Source organism: Megachile rotundata, chromosome 7 (genome assembly GCF_050947335.1).
Source record: "Megachile rotundata isolate GNS110a chromosome 7, iyMegRotu1, whole genome shotgun sequence".
In the NCBI taxonomy this organism is placed as follows: Eukaryota; Metazoa; Arthropoda; class Insecta; order Hymenoptera; family Megachilidae; genus Megachile; species Megachile rotundata.
This window is the reverse complement of record NC_134989.1, coordinates 12,272,801-12,297,633: the sequence shown is the minus strand read 5'-3', so window position 1 is coordinate 12,297,633 and position 24,833 is coordinate 12,272,801. Positions and strand designations below refer to the sequence as shown.

At 44.1% G+C, this 24,833-nt stretch overlaps 1 protein-coding gene across 3 annotated transcripts in view; it reads left to right on the top strand.

The window, feature by feature from the left end:
- LOC100879114 (uncharacterized) overlaps positions 1 to 24,833 on the top strand; it is a 105,593-nt gene that overhangs the window by 67,077 nt on the left and 13,683 nt on the right. For all 3 annotated transcript variants that reach the window (XM_076534020.1, XM_076534019.1, XM_076534018.1), the window contains exons 2-10: positions 6,736 to 6,789; positions 16,967 to 19,264; positions 19,893 to 20,167; positions 21,277 to 21,624; positions 21,893 to 22,216; positions 22,274 to 22,621; positions 22,762 to 23,068; positions 23,648 to 24,282; positions 24,401 to 24,778. In XM_076534020.1, coding sequence (XP_076390135.1) covers positions 6,736 to 6,789; positions 16,967 to 19,264; positions 19,893 to 20,167; positions 21,277 to 21,624; positions 21,893 to 22,216; positions 22,274 to 22,621; positions 22,762 to 23,068; positions 23,648 to 24,282; positions 24,401 to 24,778 — 4,967 coding nt within the window. The remainder of the gene's footprint in view (positions 1 to 6,735; positions 6,790 to 16,966; positions 19,265 to 19,892; positions 20,168 to 21,276; positions 21,625 to 21,892; positions 22,217 to 22,273; positions 22,622 to 22,761; positions 23,069 to 23,647; positions 24,283 to 24,400; positions 24,779 to 24,833) is intronic.

Here is a 24,833-nt window from a genome sequence, read left to right as displayed (position 1 = left end):
AAGCAGTGAAATAAAACGTACAGACTCGCACGAAACGGTATATTTCCATGGAATCTTTTTGTCTACAGTCTACCGTCTAGAACTGCTACGGACCTTTTCCGCTTTCGTCACGCTAATCTTTGCTTCGGGATTCGAGTCTAGCATCTATTTATAGGTTCATGAAGGCAACTTTCGTTTGGTGATTGTTGACAAAGTAGGGTTTTTTGGGGAACAAAGGAATGTTGTGTTGTTTATGTTGCAGTTGGTTAGTTTAGTAATTGTTCGGTTTAGTGGAGGATGTGAACTGACAATGAGTTGTACTTGTTTGAGCGATTTGGGGACTTGTTATTTGGAGGATTTAGGGGACTTGTTATTTGGGAGACTTGTTTATTTTTGTTATATTTATATTTGATATGTTTATGTGCTTCTGTTAGGTTCATTCATGTACTGAGTTGTTTTTATTAATTTATTTTTAATAAGTTTGTCAAGTTTTATATTACGGTATACTTCTTAATTTTTATTAAACCAACTCATACAGCTCCCAATTTTTATTAAATCAACGCCTCAAGCACTTCATAATTCCTATCGAACCAATTTAAGATACAGTCCACAATTTCTACTAAATAAATTCAGGCTGCATTTCAGTGCTTTCTCCAAAGAATAATGTTGCATAATTCGCGAAGCACATCAAGAAATTTCTGTCGTGCAATGAATACCACAGGAAAAGGATTAAAGTATATCACGATAGTATTTCATTGAGAATGGCCGTATTGGCATGGTAAAATGGCCCTGGTTGGCCCCAGGCCAGATCGTCTGCGAAAGAAGGGCGTCTCGAAGTTGACCAGCTGACCTAATGCACCTGAACGAGGATGACCTCGAACCACGAGAGTACGTCGGTCCCGATTGGTCGAATACTGAGAAATGGCCACCGTTGTATAACCGGATGTCACGTGGTTCGTTGTCAACTTTTGACCGACGACTGCAACTGACTCTTGTCACGTTTCGTTTTTTTGAAAGTGCTCCAACAAATTTATACTTGTTCAGTGTAACTATAACTAGAAAATTTTTATTATTTATTTGCTGGGTTTTTGATGTTTGATTTATTTGTAATTTTATGCTGATTGGAATTTATCTTTATTCTTTCGTGGTTAAACTTTAACGAGGACATTCAAGTTTTTCTTTTATTTGGTATGTTAAATTGGTGTTGATTTATTTGTTATGTCGATAAAGTTTGACAAAAAATTTATTAACTTTTTATTGACTTTCTTATTAATTTTTATATTGACTACTTGGTATATTAATTTTTTGTTATATGACGCTGACTAGTATTTTATTAACATTTGTAATTTTTATCTTTATTGATATTTTGAGCTTGAATGTCGGCCATTTTAAGTGTCCAATGCTTCATAAAAATTATACTTGTTCTTTTTAAAATGACCTTAGACACAAATTCAAAAAAATTGAACAGTCAAAGTGAAGAAGTCTACAATTTATAATAAGTAACTTTAAAGATGTATATATCTTCGTCAGTTTTATAATTAACGTTTTAATTAAACTCCACCGGTGACACGAATGACACAAGAGACGCTTGGAGTTGCTAACCAAATTACGAAATTTTCGGAGAAATTCATCATGCACCCGTACGAATAACTTGAAACAGCGTAATAAATATTAATTTATTTCGTTGTATTCTGAATATCAGATAGTAAGATTTACACACGCTGTTAAGACGTAAACGCGGCTTATTAATGATACCTAACCTACAATTTGAAAGAAGCACCTGAATTTTGTAACAGGTTCATTCAACGTAATACAATTTACATAGATAACACGGATCATGAGTATAAATTATTATTCATTTTGTTTAAACAAAATCATTCTTTAATCCGGAATTAGGAACGCCATTGTTCTACTATTTTATTCGACTTCTATTCAAATCTTTCTTTATTAAAATCTTATATAAATTATATGTAAATTATGCAAATACATATATAATAATTATAAGGGTATTAAGGATGTGATATTATTATATTAAGGATATTATCATTTAAATAAAATTACAGCTATGAATATTATGAGTATAACTGATTAATAGCATCAGTAAGTAACATTAAGTAATATCATATTTAATAAAAATATAATATATGAAGATATAATTTTAAATTCACATGTAATATTAATAATGTGTAACAAACAATAATATTGATAATATACAACAAACATAATATATGATATTTAACATATGACGTTACACATTATTCTAATAACAAATAACGTTATTCTAATATCTCATTCTAATAATATTAACATCAATAAAAATATGTTTCTCCTTGTTTATTTAACAGTCCAAGATAACTGTAATGCAATGACAATTGTCACTTAAAGTTCCATGATTGTAAGCAATTTCGAGGTGCAATATTGAGTTAACCGTGACGTAATAGTGATTCCAATGCCACTAAAAGCTAACGGGTAACGAAGCGAACAGGTGAGACAGGTAGGGCAAGCCGGGTCACGAAGACGGTCATTGAAGAACGAAATTCTGCGAAATCGGTGAACTCGACAGATCGACCATGACCATTGAATGAAACAGCGCAGAAAGAATTACCTCAATTGGTAAAGTTCAAAGTATCGCATAATATTCATTAATATTAACTTCCGGTGGAAAGAGATTTCATTCATGAAATTAATGAAATTTGAAAATTTTGGGAAGTTGGGAAATTGTGGGCTTTTTGGGAATTTTTAGAATATTGAGAATTTAGGGAATTTTTGGAAAAATAGGAATATTGAGAATTTGGGGATTTTGGGGAATGTGGGGAATTTTGGGAAATTTAGAGATTTGGGAAAATTGAGAATTTGGAAATTTAGGGATTTGGGAGAATTGAAGATTTGGAAATTTAGGGATTTGGGAAAATTGAGAATTTGGAAATTTAGGGATTTGGGAGAATTGAAGATTTGGAAATTTAGGGATTTGGGAAAATTGAGAATTTGGAAATTTAGGGATTTGGGAGAATTGAAGATTTGGAAATTTGGGGATTTGGGAAAATTGAGAATTTGGAAATTTAGGGATTTGGGAGAATTGAAGATTTGGAAATTTGGGGATTTGGGGGAATTGAGAATTTGGAAATTTAGGGATTTGGGAGAATGAAGAATTTGGAAATTTAGGGATTTGGGAAAGTTGAGAATTTGGAAATTTAGGGATTTGGGAAAATTGAGAATTTGGAAATTTAGGGATTTGGGAAAATTGAGAATTTGGAAATTTAGGGATTTGGGAAAGTTGAGAATTTGGAAATTTAGGGATTTGGGAAAATTGAGAATTTGGAAATTTAGGGATTTGGGAAAATTGAGAATTTGGAAATTTAGGGATTAGGAAAAATTGAGAATTTGGAAATTTAGGGATTTGGGGGAATTGAGAATTTGGAAATTTAGGGATTTGGGAAAATTGAGAATTTGGAAATTTAGGGATTTGGGAAAATTGAGAATTTGGAAATTTAGGGATTTGGGAGAATTGAAGATTTGGAAATTTGGGGATTTGGGGGAATTGAGAATTTGGAAATTTAGGGCTTTGGAAGAATTGAGAATTTGGAAATTTAGAGATTTGGGAAAATTGAGAATTTGGAAATTTAGGGATTTGGGAAAATTGAGAATTTGGAAATTTAGGGATTTGGGAAAATTGAGAATTTGGAAATTTAGGTATTTGAAAGAATTGAAGATTTGGAAATTTAGGGATTTGGGAGAATTGAAAATTTGAAAATCTAGGGTCAGGGAAATTTAGAGATTCACAATCCCCTACACCCCAAAAATCCCCAAAGACCTCCAAAAATCTCTCCCCCAAATTCCAAAAAATATCATATTCCAATAAGACAGGTTACTTTCAGTTTCTCATAAGCACCTGTATCGATTTCCGTCTTCCATGAATAAATTTACCGCACTGGATGCACCCAGTGCACGATATTACGCGAGTTCTCTTCCCGTCTGCGTACCACACACGATTTACCAAATACATACACATTTATACACATATACACATGTGTATATGCACATGTATGTACACGTGTCTGCGCACATGTATGTACGTGTGCGTTGCACGTGGCACGAGCCTCGAAACGGAAGAGTAAGTAGATATTCTCGCGAAGAGAAGGAGTCGGTCAGATAACTGTACGTCTCGGCCTCCGGACGACATCTTCAGCATCGAAGCCTGGGATCTCTTCTTCTCTCGTTCCCATACGTATCTATACCTTATTCAACGTTTCGCGATCGTAACGTTGTCTTCCTTCGATCATCGTCCCATTTCTGTCCGTTCACCGGTTTACTTAAGGCGTCGCGGAATTCGAGGCCTCGCTACTTTGTTATTCTGAGAACGCCTTAATGGTGTTAATATTACACTGGTTGTTGCTGTCTTTATGCATTCAGGTTGATATCGTTATTATTTGGCTTGAGTGGATACTGGTTTCATTCTCAAAACCTTAATTGGGGGAAACAGTTATGTCGAGTGTGACACGTGTGGCGGCCATTTTGTGCCTTGAATTTTATTGGGTACTTTGTTATATAAATTTATTATAATAGTTGCAAGTTGTATATGTACAATTTTATGCTTCTTGTTTGAACTTCAAATGTAACTTAATCTAACCTGAAATGTTTTAAAAGAACTACATTTTTATTGGTTTCATTCTCAAAACCTTAATTGGCGTTGTGGAAAGAGTTATGTCAAGTGTGACACATGTGGCAGCCATTTTGTGCCATGAATTTTATTAGGTACTTTGTTATATAAATTTATTATAATAGTTGCAAGCTATGTATATATAATTTTATATTTCTTGTTTAAACTTCAAATCGCAAAAATCTTTATTGGAGTACTAAAATATTTATGTCAAGTATGACACGTGTAGCTGGCCGCCATTTTGGTCTTCACTGTCTCAAATTTTATTGGGAATTTTATTATGTAAATTTAATATAATAGTTGCAAGCTATATATATATTTTTATATTTCTTGTTTAAACTTCAAATATAACCTAACCTAACCTGAGAAGTTTCAAATGAATTACATTATTATTGGTTTCATCGTCAAAATCTTGATTGGAGTACTAAAATATCTATGTCAAGTGTGACACGTGTAGCTGGCCGCCATTTTGGTCTTCACTGTCTCAAATTTTATTGAGGATTTTATTATGTAAATTTATTATAATAGTTGCAAGCTGTATATATATTTCTATGCTTCTTGTTTGAACTTCATATGTGACCTAACCTAACCAAAAACGTTTCAAAGGAACCTCATTAATAATGGTATCATCTGTATTGTAGTAAAAATATTTATGTCAAGTGACGTCACTAAAATTACTAGGCTGACCAAATGCAGCATCTCAAAGAAGTATTCTTCAACTTCCCTTCACCACCCACAGCTTCCTTTCTCAAACCTGCTATTAAACGTCCTTGACCAATGAATTACACGTATTTCATAGGACGATAAAAAGTGTTAATGCAACTGTGATGGAAATGTCAGTATCATTAGAAGATCGTAAAAGAAATTACGTTTTACATCACTCAAATCAATGTATGTAACTTCTCTTTCAAGAACTGATTTCGAATTTACCAGAGTTTATTAATAAGTGTAATTAATTTCAGAGTTGAGTTTCATGTATGATGCGTCGTTAATAATTTTTTAATTGCTGCTGTTTGACGTAGACATAAATAACTATTCTATTAAAATGGAAACAGCATATGTTCATGTATGTATGATCCTACATATGTTCACATATTTATCAATTGTGGGTTGCATGTATATACATGATGTAAAATTTAGAGGTTAGGTTGTTCATATCCTGCAGATCACGATCTGTTTATCCATACACTTATGAACCACATATGTATATTTTCATATGTGTATTTACGAATTATGAGTTGACATCTGTATGTACACATGTGTATGTGTGATCTAAAATTTAGAAGTTATACTATTTGTTCATACTCTGCAGATCATGATCTACTTATCCATACACTTATGAACCAACACATATGTATATTTTCATATGTGTATTTACGAATTATGAGTTGACATCTATAGGTACATATGTGTATGTGTGATCTAAAATTTAGAAGTTATACTATTTGTTCATACTCTGCAGATCATGATCTACTTATCCATACACTTATGGTCTTACACATATGTATATTTTCATATATGTATTTATGAATTATGAGTTGACATCTATAAGTACACATGTGTATGTGGGATATAAAATTTAGAAGTTATACTATTTGTTCATACTTTGCAGATCACGATCTACTTATCCATACACTTATGATCCTACACATATGTATATTTTCATATGTGTATTTACGAATTATGAGTTGACATCTATAGATACATATGCATATGTGTGATCTAAAATTTATAGGTTACATATATTATTTGTTCATACTCTGCAGATCACGATCTACTTATCCATACACTTATGGTCCAACACATATGTATATTTTCATACATGTATTTATAAATTATGAATTAATATCTATATGTACATATGCATATGATCAAAAATTTATAAGTTATACTATATGTCCCTACCCAGCAGATAAATCATAAACGCATAAGATAAGAAAAGAAGAATAACAAAACAAAAAACTCAAGTATAAAAACCACAAATCAACCAGATAATTTATGGAAGTATTAACTATTTGTCACGGTATATACCGATGATTAACGATGACAGAATACGAATAAATTAGAATACTAATGTTAATGTACGTTTTTGTTTGCAGATGAAGGATCGTTAACAGAAATTAGGGCCCCTAGGATAGAAAGGGATCTAGAAGGTGAGTGTCGTGCATTTTAATCGCGGCCATCTTGCATCCATTACGCCCTGCTACCGGAATTGCACTCGAACGAGCAATTCTTCTCCTGGAATTAATGAATTTACTCGCGTTCCATTGGCCTATTAATTCAGAATGAATACCGCGTTCAAGTGCAATTCTATCGGCAACATTTCTCTCTCGCTTTCTATCTCTCTCTCTTTCTCTTAGCTGTCTGGCCTTTCTCTTTTCACAGCAAAATCGTTCAATATCTATATAAAAAAGATAAAGAAATTGCAAGGAAATCTTCATGTGCGTGTTGACGCGAGGTGCGGCCGTGTATATAATAAAAATATATACTATTGTTACGAAATATGTGTTTCTCTCTGTGTAGCTATTTTTCTTGTCCGCACACTTTGCGTTCCGTTTTCTTTGGGTACAAGGGTTGATATACTGACATGCGACTTACTTCTAGCCTCGAGGGACTTGACAAATCACTATGATCAACGAAATGATTCGAGAGAATTCGTTTTATGAAATAGTTGCGTGAATAACGTCTTGGGAATTTTTAATGAAATCTATTTTATTTCGTTTACAGAAGGTTTGCGTGCTATGTGCTATATCGCCACGTGTTATATTGCTACGCGCAACATTACCACGCGCTATATTACTACGCGTTATATCGCCACATGCTATAATTTCACGCGTTGCATTGCCACGCGTTATTTCGCCACGCGTTATATCGCCACGCGCTGCATTACCACGCGTTACATCACCACGCGCTGCATCACCACGCGTTCCATCATCACGCGTCATATCGCCACGCGCTGCATCACCATGCGTTATATCGCCACGCGCTGCATTACCACGCGTTATATCGCCATACGCTGCATTACCACGCGTTATATCGCCACGCGTTACATCGCCATGCGCTGCATTACCACGCGTTATATCGCCACGCGTTATATCGCCATGCGCTGCATTACCACGCGTTATATCGCCACGCGTTACATCGCCATGCGCTGCATTACCACGCGTTACATCACCACGCGCTGCATCACCACGCGTTCCATCACCACGCGTCATATCGCCACGCGCTGCATCACCACGCGTTATATCGCCACGCGCTGCATTACCACGCGTTCCATCGCCACGCGCTGCATCACCACGCGCTGCATCACCACGCGTTCCATCACCACGCGTCATATCGCCACGCGCTGCATCACCACGCGTTATATCGCCACGCGCTGCATTACCACGCGTTCCATCGCCACGCGCTGCATCACCACGCGCTGCATCACCACGCGTTGCATCACCACGCGTTATATCACCACGCGCTGCATCGCCACGCGCTATGTTGCCACATGCTATAACGCCACGCGCTATATCGTCTCATGTTCTATCGCCTTGCGTTATATTGCCAAGCGCCGTATTACCAACGCATTATATCGCTAACAAGAAAATTGAAATTCTAACTCAATACACATTTCACTTCTAAAACAATAATAAAAAGAATAGTAGCTTTTCATGATAGCTTTAAACCACAGGGAATAGACGTTATTCACGTAAAAAACCATCAAATCAAATAACAACGATGAACTTAAATTTACTAAAAATAAAATTATGAATTATCCGTTGTCAAAGAGAACGAAACGGATGTGGAACGAGTTCTCAGGTCCCTCGAGATGTACATACATTGGTACGTACATAAACCTAACGCCTGTGACATGTTCGATCGATCGCGATCAGGGCCGTCTCGTTTTCCGCGGAACGGAACGATCGGTCCGTGAACGCGCGACGATCGGAAATCGATACTCGTGACAGGGTAACGGGGACATAGAGCAGGTGCTCTAGGCTACCAACAGGATGACTCGTCTACTAAGATCGTCTGTCTCTTTTTTTCTGTTTCTGTTACTGCTCCCGCCTGCTCCTCGCCTCTTCAACTCTTCTCAACAACTGGATGCCGTCTGCCTCCAACGTCCGCCCGCCACTCCGTCTCTCCGACGACCTACATTATCTAAACTAAACAAAAATCAAAACTACACGCATTCGAACAAACGAATCGGCCGATCGCTCGATCGGCTAACACCGACACGACACGGACGAATTAACTGTGACTGGACCTTGGTCGATCGAATAAACGACCGGTTGAACGAACTCGTGCTCCCCCATGCGGCTCGTGTCCCCGAACGGTCCCGAAAACTCGTTGATATCCATGGCTCGATTGTCCCAGGGGTTACCACGGTCCTTCTAGTCTCGGCACGACCCGGTAAATCCGTCCCTCCGGTCGGTCTCCTAACGAAAACCGCGAGAACGTTCGTCCAGGACGGCGCTAGCACAGAGTTCGCTACCCAAGTAGTGGGTACCACCCTGGACAATGGTCGTTTGTACGCCAGGATTCTGGCTACTTCGAGTAGGGTGTTCTACGAGAAGGACCCAGCTCCCGATTCGCCCACTCCTTACGTAGTTTACCCCTCGAGGACGCCCAGCGACGACTGGCAGCTCAGGATAGCTTTGGATAACGCTCCTATCAAGGCACTCAAAGAAATCGAAGAAGCAAAGGACGACAGCGAGGAAAAGAGTTCCGAAGACAGCGAAAAGGCTGCGACGAAGTTGGATGAACTTTCTAGGGAAAACGACATATTCAGCAGGAGAGAGCCTAGCTCGGATCAGAGGTTCAAACCCGCGAAGGTTAGGCCAGCTGATAATCTACCGACGTACACCGTCAAACACGAATACGTGGGCAGCAGTTTCGACAACTTGGAAGATGAACAACCTAAAAGCTTCAGACCCCGCGTGCCGAAGATCTTCAAGCCGCAGCCTAAAGCTCAGGTGCAGAAGAAGGTGGACACCAAACCGTTGGCTACAGTGACGTACCATGGTTTCGCCGACTTTACTACTACTGTAGGTGAAACTGTCATCGTCTTTTCGCCTAGCACGTCGCCGGCTCCTGCAGGTCGTCCTGCAACTACTATCAAAGGTGACGCGACCTTGAGACCCGACGACGGGGTTGCCGTTGTGCAGATCAGACCCACCAGCGTCGTTGCAGGTCAAGAGACAACGAAGCACCCTGGAAGGAAGTCTGATCCCAACAGCCCAACGGGTGATCCTCTTCTGGACGCCATTAACAGAGCCAACATTCAGCCCAGTGTCACGGAGGATTTTGAAGTCGAGTCTTCAAGTACGTCCACGGAGCCGCTGCTGTTGGTACCGGACGTGACAACTGCTTCCTTGAAGCCCACCGGGCTCCTCAAGGTCCTGGACTCCACCACCTCTAAGGATGGCATCACCACGCACTATAAGAGCCTCATTTATGGGACTTATATTGGCACCGACTATGCGCAGGTCATTCACACGTCGTCGAACGTGTACTTCTTCCCTGACGAGGCTACTGCCAGTTATGGTACCGGAGATACCACGGTGGATTATGGAACCACTGCTACAGAGGAGTCGGAAGGTGATCAGGATACTACATTGGAGATGACGACGGGTACTACACCTAGAATGATCACCACGAGTGAGGAGTCTCCTCTAGAAATGAACGAGCTGACCACTCCGTTGAAGGACACCACAGATAGCGTGTTGACCTTGAAGGATATTCTGGAGAGCGTCAGAAAGGTCCTTGACACTACCGAGTCGGCTGCACCGACCTTGGAGGACGAGTTTCCGAATGACATAATCGCTGGAGATCCTCAGGGTCGCAGCATCAAAGGAGGTACCTCGAAGAACAACCTCGGCAAGGACGGCAAGGACAATGTGTTCAATGACGAAGAGAAGGTCACACTGGCTACCAGACTTCTTCCTTCCACAGTGTATAAGACGTTCACTTATTTCACTACCTTCTTCATTCCTGAAGGCGATCAGACCACGACTTCGATTCGTTCCAGAGAAGTGGTCTCTTCGGACGTCACCTACTTGACGGAACTGATTGTACCCAGTGCAACTGCGACTGCCGTTCTTCCGACAGCGTTGACTGAACCACCGAGGACGCCTCCGAATTTGGTCAACGTACCCGAAGAGGAGCAGACCACCAAGCAGGACGAGGAAATAGAGCTGATATTCAAAACACTGTACACCACGTACACGTATCTGACTACCTTCTTCCAGGAGAGCACGTCCAGCATTTCCAGTAGGGAGGTGGTTGAAACGAACGTGATCACACAGACCGTTGGTCCGAACGGAGTGTCTGCGGTTGTGGCAGGGTTGTTTGAGAAGGATGAGTCCACCCTGATATCGCCAACAAAGATCTCGGACAGTGTTCTGCCTTCTACCACGCCTGAACGCGAAGAGGGAACTGAGAAATATCCGACGACCTTGGAACAGACGACTGAGGAGACTTTGACCACACTGCAGGAGCAGGACACCACAACTGATCATAATATTCCTACGGAAGCGGCGGACAGCAAAGATTTTGAGGACACGAGGCAAACGGTTCCTGAGATCGAACCCAGCCCAACTCCGGCTCTGCCTACTGAACAGGTCAAGGAACAGATCAAGACTTACTATACAACGTACACTTATTTCACCACCATCTTCGTGGACGACGAGACGGAAATTGAAACTAGGACCGAGGTGTTCACCAACGTTGTCACAGAAACCATTCAGCCGACAGCGGTGGAGCCAGTGACCCAAGAAACGCAGGTTCCAACTACGCCAAAGGCAGAGGAGAAACCGGCAGAAGCGAAACCAGCTGTTCCCCCAGAGATTCTGGCGTATCTGGAAGCTCTTCAGAGGCAGAAGTCTCAGGAAGAAGCACTGCTTTTAGCGAAGAAGGTACAACAGCAGCAGACTACTCCTGAAGAGCCTGTGACAGCACCTGAGTTGAAAGAGACAACGACGGAGTATCCCACTACCCAGGAACCCACCACGGAGAAGGTAGATCTGTTCCGTGGGTTCGAAGTGATCGCCCAGGTGACTCCGAATCCTCCAATGGAGGGAGAAGTGTTGGGCTCCATGATCACCGATGTGGTGTCCTCGACAAGTTCAGGAGGCGGAACGTTGTTGGACGTGATGGACAAGAGGAACGCGGTTCCGGAGGATCAGGAGCTGTCCGAGTCGAATCACCACGAAGTAGAACCAGCTCCGACTCTTCTTCTCCAGACCAGCTACACGACCTTCACCTACTTCACCACGATGTACAAGGGTGATGAATCGAACGTGGTGAGTCGCCTGGAAACTGTGACCAACGTGGTGACCGAGACCATCAGACCCACCGCTGTGGTACCCATGGAAGCGAGCACCTTGCCGGTTACTTACTTCACCACGTTCACTTACTGGACCACGTTTTACAAGGGTGGCGACACGGTTACCACGAGTCGAGAGGAAACCGTGAGCAACGTTGTGACACCTGGTGTTGCACCCACTCCTACCGTCGAACTGGGTGTTATTATGACCTACAGGCCAATGTCCTCCTTCAGCGAAGAGAGTTCTGTTAGTGACAAGGAGTCTAAGATCACTGCTGATAATGAGGTGACACCTTCGATTGTTAACCCCGTTGAAAGTGCGAAAACGGAGGAACTTGGAACGACGTCGAAGGACATCACTACGGCTCCTGCTGAACAGAGCACTTTGGAGTCTTCCACTATTTCACCGGAGCCTGTCACGTACTATACTACTTACACCTACTTCACAACCTCGTACATCGGTAACGAGACCATCTTGAACAGCAGACTGGAGACTGTCACCAGTGTTTCCGTACCTGAAGTCGTCGCAACGCCGCAGTTGGCGACTGGAAGAGCAATCGATGGACCCGTTTATCAGCAAAGTCTGGCGACCGAAGAGAAGCCAGTCACTCCATCCAAAACCAGCGAAGTACCGAAGATAGGACTCATTTCTACGGTCAGGTCCAGTCAAGTTAACGATGGAACCACAACTCATTACATGACCGATGTTCATGGTACTTATATCGATGGATTGTACGCTCAGGTTGTTGAGAGTTCGACGAGAATAGAGACACCACCTCTGCCATCGATCGCCACTCCAGTTCTTCCGACGGGTGTTCTGTCGATGAATAAGGGCAGCGTGGTGGATGCCGATGAAGTGACCACGATTTACTTCACCACCAAGCAGATTGGTACCCTGTTGAATGGTCTGTACGCCAAGGTCATCGAGAGCACTTCAAGTACGAAGATCAACGAAGAGAGAAAGGCGACCATTCCACCCACTCATGGTCACCGAACTGGCCTGGTGAGGTTGATCCAAGGACAAATCGAGAACAACGGAACCACCATAGTGTACCAGTCCAAAGTGATCGGCACGAGTATTGAAGGCAGATACGCCCAGATCATAGAAAGCACTTCCAGCTTCCTGTCGACTCCAACCATCAGCATCGCGCCGACAGCGACCTTGCCACCCACCAAACCCACGGACGTCCCCGAAATATCACCTTCACCCGCAGTGATCCAGTCTTCCTTGTCGGAGGACCCAACCACCGAGTCTCCTGACGCGGAAGACTCCGAGCAGAACGACGAGAGCGAGGAGGACAGCGAAGAGGGTGAAGATGGACAGAGTTCCAAGAAAAAGTCCAGACTGACGTTCTCTACCAGAAAGAGGACCTTCACGCCTGCGATCAGACCGTTCGTCTCCAGGAGCAGGCCCACGTTCAACCCGAAGAGAAAAGGTGCGCAAGGTGCAACCACGATTACTAGAACGGATGCGACTCCGACGATAACGGCGACCTTAGCCGGGAAAAGCAACAGGTTTGCCTCGTCGAGGGGCAGAGTCAGTTCACCGATAGGTCCGTACTCTTCGACGCTGTCCCCGGCAGGGTCCAGAAGGTTTGCTGGAAGGAGAGGCTCTCCGAGTACTGCGAGTTCTTACGCATCATCGGTGGGAAGCACCAGAGGTAGACCGCAGGCTAGAATAACGCCGTCTTCGGTGTTCCAAGGGAACAGACGCGGTCCGACTTCTATCAGGGGCTCTTCGGCAAGGGCTGCGACTCGTGCGTCGAGTTCCGTGTACCCTGGAACCTCCAGCAGGTACAGGCCACCTATTCGAGCCTCTTCGACTCTCCTCCGTGGACAGCCAACTGTCAAACACGATGACCAAGAGAACGACGCTAACGAGTTCACCACGACGACCTTGGTGACGGACGAGACTCTGTACACCGATGATGTGGAAGGTGGGGAGACCGTGACGACACCTCTGCAGACAACCACGGAGTCCTCGAGGAGGTCGACCAATCCTCTTTTGAGATTCCGCAGGCCGATTAATTTGAACAATTCTGGGAGGACTGCAACCACTCCGAGGCCACCTACGACTACCAGAAGAAACGGGAATTTGAATAGAACGACTCCGCCGACTGCTCCTAAAGTCAGCAATGGTCGTACTAACGGTAGAGCCAATGCACCGATCTCGACTAGACCTAGACAGGGCGGCACTGGTTTATTTCCTCCTCGAGGGCTATTTGGAAAGAAACCCGAACCTACCGAGGAGTTAGACCCTGAGGATTTGGAGGGAGAGGGTGAGGAGAACTTCGAAGATGATCCTGTCGAGGAAATAGCGGACAACGATTACGAAGGCTCGGAACACGAAGATAGAACCACGGCGAATGTTAACCGTCGATCCGGTAAATCTATCAGGCCGACTGTACAGATCAGACCGTTCTCGAGGTTGAGAAGAACTCGTAGACAGGCGAGTCAATTAAGGTCGCTAACCAATCGATTCCGCCGACCCAATCAGTCGAGTTCGAAGATTGAAGACAAGTCCGACGTGATGGAGAGCGCGTCCAATAAAGAGGAGACCACGAAAGCAACCACTAAACCCATCGCTCGCTACAATAACCGAGGAAGGTCTCTAACGACCTCTCGACCTCCGTCCAAGTCGGGCAACAACCCTGAAAAAACGTCGGCAGAGTCCTCGGAGACGAGTCAAAGCGTTAGGAACAGAAAGCAGAACGGTGATAGAACTTCATCCAGAATAAAACCGTCGCCAGCGTCCAGTAATGGAAGACAGTTCACTTTGAGAGAAAAAGATGGAACCTCTACGAGTAGGTCGAACTACAAACGACCGAGCTCTTCAGGGTCCAGATCGAACAGCAGGACCACGAGCAATGCGGACAGAGTGAGACCTCCGAGGTTACGAAACAATTCTAACAAATCGGCTGAGTCGACGAGCTCCAGACGAGTACCGCCATCTCGTGCTTCTTCGAGGTCGTCGAGTAGGAACGGTAGCAAACGAGGATCCTCCTCGCAGAGACCTCGAGGTTCCCGCGAGGACATTAGGGAATCGCCCACCGTTTACCCAGACTTTGACGGGACTATCACGGTGACCCATTACGTGCCCACCGAGGTGACGATCCCCGTTGTAAATAACGGCATTACGGAACAGAGAAATATCATAACCGCTCAGGCCAGCACCGAGGTGCTGGCTCCCTCCCAGTACAGTACCGTGACAGGTGGGGACGGCAGGCCGCTGGTAGTGATCGTTAGCGAAGTCACGGGTACAAACTTGCAAGGTCAAACCGAGGTAACTCGATTCTTGTTACACGAGACGCCCACCACCCGGGTCTCCCACACGCTGACCACCCTAGGAGGTCGCAGAGCCTCGCAATCGGTGATCGTACCCACGACCGTGTACTCCGTAGAGAACGTAGTGTCCACCATACAGCCCTCCATACCTGAAAACGCTCCTCTCGCGAACATCCTACTGTCGCAGTTGCTTCTCGGTCAGTTAGGTCAGGCAAACCCCCTCCTGCAGCCGCAGGGCACACCGTCCACCCAGTACAATACGCGCACCACATCCTACGTCACCACCATCACCAAGCAACAGAGCACCGTGATTCCGCTCACGTTCCGCGGCAAAGAGATCCTGACGACCTTGGTGGACACCTCGACCAACGTGGTCACCGCGACAGAGTTCATCACGGACACGGTGGTGGTGACCCCGACGGCTGCTCTGCCAGCGGCCAACCTGAACTCGTTGCTGTTGCTCCTCCAGCAACCTCAGTCTCCGAAGAACTCGAATCCTCTTCTGGATCCCGTGTTCGCGGCGCCTCCCTTCACCCAGAGCAACACTCTGCCAGGTGAGGTCGAGAGGAGGCACCAGCCGGCCGACTCGGACTACAAACAGGACAGCTACGAGTACTCCGGAGAGGACGACGACGTGCAGGAGTACCAGAAATCCGCCAAACCGTCCAAGATCTCCAAGCCGCGCAACAGCCGCGGCAAGTACGAGAAGAAGGAAGATCACTCGAGCAGCCACAAGGAGGAGTCCAGCGTGGTGACTCTGTACGTGTCCGGTCGTAGGCCAGGGGAGTTCAGCACCGTTCTGAGCACCGTCAAAGTGAGCGACGCGGTCAGCTCCTCCAGGAGACGAAGGGATATCGGGGAGGATACGCACGCGGAGGTCCGGGCTTCGATCCCGCCCTCGCTGCACGCGGGATCGGAGATCCCTGTTCTAGCGAGTAGCGAGGACTCGATGGACGCACACGCGCCGACACAGAGTCTCGAGAGCGTAGTGGGTGACGTCGGACGGCACATTTCCACGTCCATCCGTACCTAACCCCTCCTTCCGCGTTACGTTAGAACCTCCCCCCATAAATCATTCTCTCTGCCCCTCTAACCGTTATCATTCGATTAAGTCCATCGCCACTCATGAAAGCCCACCTAGATCGAAGCTGACGACCTTTCCGTAGTAAGCCGGTAGTCACGCGTCCGTCCCCGCGTTTCACAGCGACTGCTGTCCGTGTAATATAGCGAGTGTTCGGGGACGGTCCTTCCAGAGGACCACGTCGTCTCCGAGAACCGTGGAAAGCTCGCAGCTTCGGTTGATCGAGACCCACGTCTTGTCTCTCGATCACCGTCACACGTCCTGTTCGCTCCCCCATTTTTTCTCTTCTCTGTTCTCCCCACCCGAACGGATCCTCCTCTACTACGTCCACGTACTAACACAGCCTTGAATCCGCCGCCGCACGCGCGCCCACACGACAACAATGAATCTCAACGCATGGTACCTCTCTCTGTTTTTGTCCGGACAACGGCGCAGTATATGCACACCGCGCGATGAGTAACCGCTACTAAGTGCACGAAACCACGTTTGATGGAATGTCTGATCTGGCAATGTTGTTTAACCCACCTACCCGCCCTTTCGCCGGACGCTTAACACACTCGACGACCGCCCCGTCCACCGTGTGTGTAGAATCTAATCCACACGCGGCGAGGATTATCTCACCCCTGACACAGCGAGAACGTCGTCTTTTCAGATGACTATCCTCACGACTACCAGCTAGGCAACCCCGATTACGTGCACGGGCGAACCGATAGTTGGTCGTCCAGGATTCTGACCGAGCCTGGCGCCGACTACCCCGAAGAGACGCCCAGAAAACGAGTCAGAATACGCGTACCCGTGGTCAGAAAGAACGGACGACAGCACAAGCTGACTGTTGTTAGACGCAGACCCCTGGCTCCCAGGACCGAAGAGCCTTCTTCGTTAACGGTAGCCAGTCACACGCCACGAAGAATCGTGGTGACTCGAGTTAGGACTCTGGGTTTGGCCAACTCGATACAGAGCGATTTGGAGCCTGAAAGTTACCGCCCAGAGATTGGACGTCATAAAGTCACCATAACCAGAAGAAGAAAACTCGAGTCTGTCACGCCAACGACCACCGAGAAGAAGGCTAGAATCACCAGGAAGAAGCTGGTCGCTGTCAGACCCGTTCAACCGACGCCCAGTTTCGCTATCATCACCACTGGTTTCTTCACCGCGTCCTCCGAGTACGATGAAGAGTACACCGAAGAGGAAGACGACGAGGAAGAGAAGCAAGATGTCACTTCCACCGTCACTCCGGAGCTGAAGGAACCGCCTAACGTTATCGACAGCAAACCCGAAGAGTTGGAGACTGAAGATAAGGTGGAGGACACTACGGTGAAGGTAGTCGAAGAAACAACCACGGACGAACCGGTGATTATTACTGATAACTTCTTCTTCCCGCCGTCTGATGATGAGTATGAGTACGAAGAGTACTCGGATACGACTGAAAGTGGAAAGGATCCTTCAACAACGTCGAAGCCTGAAGAGATTTCAGATAAAGTTACAGAAGCTGAAAGAGGAAAAACTACGACGGAGAGTGTTGAAACAGATAAGTCTGAAGAGACGACCATGAAGGCGATTGAGTCGGTTACATCGGAGAAGGATAAGGTTGAAGAAGAAGCTCCGACCACTAAGTATCCTGAATATGAAGAAGAAGAAGAAAAAGAAGAAGAGAAAGAAGAAGACAAACAAGAAGAAAAAGAAGAAAAAGAACAAGAAGAAAAAGAAGAAAAACAGGAAGAAAAAGAAGAAAAAGAGCATACAACAGTTGAGTCAGTGGAAACAACCAGCGCAGACGTTTCTGAAGAGCAATTTGAAACAACTACATCCACTGACGAGGAAACAACAACTGTTGAAGAAGAAGAATCTCACAGGACTGACTATCCAGACTCAGAAACTGAAGCTCAAACTGAATCGTACAGTGAAGAATCAACCGAAGAAGACACTCAACCTGAAATTACAACAATTTCAGCCGAAGAAGACACTTCAACTACTGAAGCTTCTCAGGAAAAAGAAACAGACGCACCAACTGAGTCTGAAGGTACATTGGAAGAACCTGAGGACTCCAATAAGAAGGTTGAGTCTAGTGTAACTCAGACTGAGTCTAATAGCAAAGAATCTCCTGAGATTGAACCTAAAGTTACAGTAACTCAATCTGAAAGTTCGTCGAAGGAACTTGAAGATTCGAAGACATCTGGAGTTACCACGTCCTCAGGAGATTTGATAACTCAGAAGGATTCAGAGCGTTCCATGAAGAAGATCGAACCTCAAACACAGACTGAAATCAAGACTTCGAAACACCCTGAACACACTGAAATCTCCAGTGTGAATACTCCAGTTCCGGAGTTAGAAGAGAAGGAAGGAGCGTTAACGGTGCAACCGATAGAAACCTCTTCACTCTCTTCCTCCACATTCGCTAGCGTTCTGCCTCTGGAGACGTCCCGCTCGACGTCCTACGAATCCTCCGCCTCGTTCGAGGACACCGAAATACCCAGCGTGATCCCCCTGGAGGTCGATTACACCTCTCCAGAGACGCAGAGGACCTCCATGGTCCTCGAAGTCACTCCCAGCCTCGAGTCGAAGGTGACGACATCCATCACGTCGCCGACGCCCGAGGACATCGAGGCTGGCTTAGCCGACGACCTATATCTGTCCCTGTCGAGGCCGGACTTCCCCGAGATTTTACCCTCGAAACCGATCGCCGACGTGCACGAAACGATTTCCACGCCCGACCTTGAACCCAGCACGAGCGTTTACTATACCGAGACGATCGTGACGTCGACACGCATGAGAACGTACACGTACGTGGTGACGCAACTGAACGGACTGGAGACGAAAGTGACATCCTCGACGACCGTCAGACCCAGAGTGACGACCCTTACGTTGACGGTGCCCGTCACGGTGACTGTCACTCCTACCGTGGAGACAACGAAACCCGCGTCGTCTGTGTATAGTCCAGTTCCTGTTGCTGGTGAGTAGCCACGCCGGCTCCGAGCATTTTCTATGACGATCGACGTGTGGCCCGAAGCTGATTAGATTGAATGATCAACAACTATGATAAGCATGATACGTGACGGATTGTGAATTTCAGATGTGGTGATATGGACTATGTTGCCAAACTTGTGTATAGCAGTCTTGTTAAATTTTATCTCATAAAATTTTGAAATCTGAAATATCAAATGAAAGAGTAATCCATCAAAGTGGCAATAAAATATTTCGGGCCACACGACGATCCATGTAAAATATATTCTTTAGACTAATAGAAACTTCTCTCTCCCCTCGAGACTGTACATACTTGTCTCACTTCAAATTGGCTTATGGCGGTCGAAATTGTTCCCTGTACAATAGAAGTGTATATACCTGTAAATGAAGAACATGTACATACTGAATTTTCCGTTCTCGTATTTTTCGTCTGCTCTGTACATTTTTTTTCTGTCGAATACTCCTCTGTACTCTGAAAGTGTGATCAGTGTTCGGACGTCCGAATAATACGTACAGCTGTACAGTTTCTAGATTGTTCAGGTAAATCGTGTACATTGTCAGACGCGAAAACGTGACTCTGTTGTAATCGCTTCACTTGTGGAATTGTAACACGACAGGAGAATACGAAGCGAAAGATGAAGAAGGCCGAAGGTTCAACTTAGCTACTCGCGTGATGTCGAATGGAGTCGAGGTGATCGTAGCTGGTCCAACGCCGGCATTACGATGGGAGAATTCTATGCCTCAACCTACGCTGACATTGTCCGACACGGTTGTCATGATGCTTCCTCAAGATAAGCCCAATGAATTTGTCACCAAGACGTGTACCACCACGTTCACGTATCTGACTACGATCACCAAGGACGGCACAACTACCGTTTCCACGGAACAACAGGTAATAATATTTTGCTGTCGACTGTTTAGACACGTTTATGGAACTAACTTGAAATGATTCTTAATCTAATGCAACATAAAATGATCCTAAATATAATGTAACATAAAATGATCCTTAATCTAATCTAACTTAAAATCATCCTTAATCTAATCTAACTCAAAATGATCCTTAATCTGATCTAACCTGAGATCATTCACCTCAATCTAACCTAACCAGAGATGATTCAGTTTGATTTAATCTAACGTCAATCTACTTCTAGCTTAATCTAACCTAACCTCAATTGATTGGTCCTAATTGAACCTAACCTTAAGCTGCATCTAGCTAAACCATAACATAAACTAGCTTAATCTAACCTAACCTCAATTGATTGGTCCTAATTGAACCTAACCTTAAGCTACACCTAACTAAACCACAACATAAGCTAACTTAATCTAACCTAACCTCAATTAATTGGTCCTAATTGAACCTAACCTTAAGCTACATCTAGCTAAACCATAACATAAGCTAGCTTAATTTAACCTAACTTGTTTTGACTGGTCCTAACTGAACCTAACCTTAAGCTACACCTAGCTAAACCACAACATAAGCTAGCTTAATCTAACCTAACCTCAATTGATTGGTCCTAATTGAACCTAACCTTAAGCTACATCTAGCTAAACCATAACATAAACTAGCTTAATCTAACCTAACCTCAATTGATTGGTCCTAATTGAACCTAACCTTAAGCTACATCTAGCTAAACCATAACATAAGCTAGGTTAATTTAACCTAACTTGTATTGACTGGTCCTAACTGAACCTAACCTTAAGCTGCACCTAGCTAAACGACAACATAAGCTAGCTTAATCTAACCTAACCTGAATTGACTGATCCTAACTGAACCTAACCGAAAGTTACACCTAGCTAAACTATAATGTAACAAATCTTGCAAAACCTAATCTAATCACAACCTAATTATAACCTAGTCATAACCTAACCTAATCTAATAAGTTAACCTGTCCTAATTTTACCTAACCCCAAACAGATAAAATAGTGTCAAAAATTTTTAAATTTCATAATACTTGAATATCGTTTCCACATAATTTTACCTCAAACTTGAAATAATTGAAGGTGATAGCCAACACAGCGACGGAAGAACGTCACCGGAAACCAGGTTCAGAAACCGCAGCAGTAACCCTAGACGCGTCGCCGACTCTCCGGACGGAGGTGTTCAAGACGACCTACACCTACTTAACTCTGAACACCGATCACTCGAACGTAAACGATGCTCTAGAGAGCAGCACGAAGGTGATAACGAACACGGTAACCGCTCCTCAGCATTATCTTCACATGATCCTCGAGCCATCCGAAGCACCGCGACCGGAAACGAACACGTATCTCAGTACCAGGATGTTGGAGAAGACTTTCATGGAGGATGGACGAACCAGAATCGAAACTACCAGTGACACTGTTACTCAGGTTAATATTTCAGACGATTTTTGATGTAGAGGTTATTGGAGAATGGGTAGTAAAGGTTATGTGTGCTGGTGAAAGTATGGGGTCATGTTGGGAAATTTATGGTGGGAATGTTATGAAAGTATGATACAGGAAGAAGTGATGTGGAGAAGGTAGTTATTTGTTAAATTTTTTGTGGAATCTTGAAAGATTTTTGTAGTAGTTAAGTTAATTAATAATAGTAAATTAATAAATAAGTTAGTATTAAATAATAATAAATAAATCTTTTTAGCTGATAGTCACAGAATCTGCACCACCACCCCGACCAACCAGCGTGACCACCACGTTAACAGCTCTGGACAGCACAGAGGAGAGCATGACCGACGTGATGAAGACTTATTATATCACCTATACATACTATAACACCTTCCTAGAGAAAGGCAGCACCGTAGTTCGAACGAACGTTGCGACATCGACCGATTTGGTGCTGGAGAAAGTGCCTGTCAAGAAGACGACCACGAAGACTACCCTGGTCAACCCTACTCCGGAACCGATCCAAATTTTTGCCACGAAAACCTATTTGACGACGTTCACTTACTTCACCACGCTACTTCAGGTAATTATTTTAATGCAAATTAAACATTGCAAAATTGTAATATGTGAAACATTACAGGCTGGACCAGATGGAGAAACCTCGACAACGGTCTCCTCCAGGTCCCACATCGTAGAAAACGTAGTCACCGAATCGATAGCACCAAGCTTGTTGGACGCTGGCTACATGAATGCTTTGCTGACCACCGCACACCACTCTGATCCAGTGAAAAACGTCGTTACAGGATCGACCATCATTTTCTTCGATGAAGAGGATCAAATAGATCCTACCACAACCAGCAGTTTCCTGGAAGCAACCTCTTCAATCGAAACCCAAAACGATGAAGCGGTCTCAGCAAGTTTGGTGACCACCGAAGCGTCCTCTGTTGTCAGTGAATCGAACTTGAAGCCCTCTGAACAGATCAGTCAGGTAATCGATCATAACTTCAGTCTTACTATATGAAAAACTAAAATTTTATTACTTAAATAACAATCAGTTCGTGAATACTCTATGTACTGCATCTAGACAAGTGTGTGTTCAATGATTAGAATCTCTGATCTTCATTTTAGGAGCAAAATGTGACATCCTCCGGAGAGACCATCCAAAACAAGAAACCAGCTAATGAGAATAACAGCGATCTCCAAGTGAGCAACCTCCTCAGTCTCGGATCTTTAGGAATCAATAGTTTGTCCGCCCTGGGGCCGGTTATCACCGCGATGGCGGGTTTGCTTCAAGGAAAGACGTCGGCAACCCGGAGAAACGACACTATACCGCAAGCGGAAGTTCAGGAAGTAACGACTCAGAGGTCGCCGATTTACATTCCTGTGGCCGAGTTCGCCGATGGCGATATAGAGGCTGCTGAAAGTCAGAATATTGGTAAGGAAATACCTGCTAGTTTCACTTAACATTTTCCTGTAAACTATACTTCGTTTTCACTAACATCTACGTAACGATTCGATATCGCACTATTGTGTAACTAACTACACCCCCAGCTATTAACATGTTGACCATCATAAGGAAACATGACTTTTGTGGTCAGACATATGATATAGAAATAATTTTTTATCTGAAAAAACAACGGGAAGATAATTTTTTATCTCAAAAATCAGCAGAAAGATATTTTTTTATCTGGATAATCAGCTGAAAGATCATTTTTTATCTGGAAAATCATTTGGAAGATAATTTTTTATTTGAAAAATTAGCTGAAAGATATTTTTTATCTGAAAAATCGTCTGGAAAATAATTTTTTATCTGAAAAATCAGGTGAAAAATAATTTTTTATCTGGAAAATCATCTGGAAGATAATATTTTATCTAGAAAATCATCTGAAAGATAATATCTTATCTAGAAAATCATCTGGAAGATAATTTTTTATCTAAAAAAACAGCTGAAAGATAATTTCAACAAAAATCAACCGAAATATAGAATTTACTTAACGATGTGTTCGTCTTCAAGGTACTCATCTGGCGAACCTAAACCACAATTACATCGAGACTCGTCATAAAGTGGCCTCCAGCCTAGCAGACGGTATTCCAATATCTCCAGGAGAAGTGATTACAGCAAACAGCGACGTGATCATCGGCAAACCCGGAAAGATGGCGCCGAGACCACCCCAGACGTTCTTAGAGGACGAAGAGCACATCGGTATGAAGCCACCGCCATTGCCAGTACCAAATATACCGGTACACCCGGTTCTGGAAGTTCTGGAGAACGATCGAGACGATTCTAAGCCGCAACAAACTCTTCAGGGTCACAAGGGACCTCAGATACAGATATATCCAGCTCATCAAGTATACGAGGAGCATTTGAAGATACCTGTGTCGATGCCTATTGACACGAATCAGGGTTTGATACCTAAACAGCCTCAGAAGTTGCATACTATTCAGTCGCCGCCTAAGAGGATGGGTTCGAAACAGGATGTTATGGAAAATGATCCTTTGTTGAAACCTCCGGATAGACCTAACGTTGAGCAGTACGCTAATCCGAACTTGAAGCTGAACGAGCCGGAGTGGAGTCCGGAGAAGCCGAGGAGACCTTGGAGCGCTAAGGATCCTCTGAAACTGTCTCCACCGCATCCTCAATTTGATCAGGTACGGTTAGGTTAAGTTAGGAGCAAGTCTGATTCATCTGAAGATGCTATAGTTCCTATTGATGTAGAAAATCATCAAATTTAAGAACAAATGAACGAAAGATCTATGACTTTTTCAGAAGATCGACTCGGTGAAGCCACCACTGGAGAAACCATGGCCCACACTTCTCTCCGAGGACCAGAAACGACCACCGTGGGCCCAGAGGGATCCTCTGCTTCCCGACACCTCCATCGTCATTCAAAGTTCCGAACCCAAACCCAAACCCGCGGAGCCAATAGTTCATCAGGTACCACACGTGATCGACAGATCAACTGGACAACCATTGCTGGTCAACATTCAACCCAGCCAGGTGGCCAATGTGGTGATTCCTCAGGGTGGGACTCAAGCTTTGATATTCGGTGACACGAGTGAACCACATATCAGTGGACAATACTTCGACGATCCTTCTCCGTATCCTGAGTCGGAAGTTGGATTGGGTTTCGTTGGAATTCAAAGGGTAATTGCGATGTTAATTTATAGAAATTTGAATAGTCGAACTTAAAATAGTACCG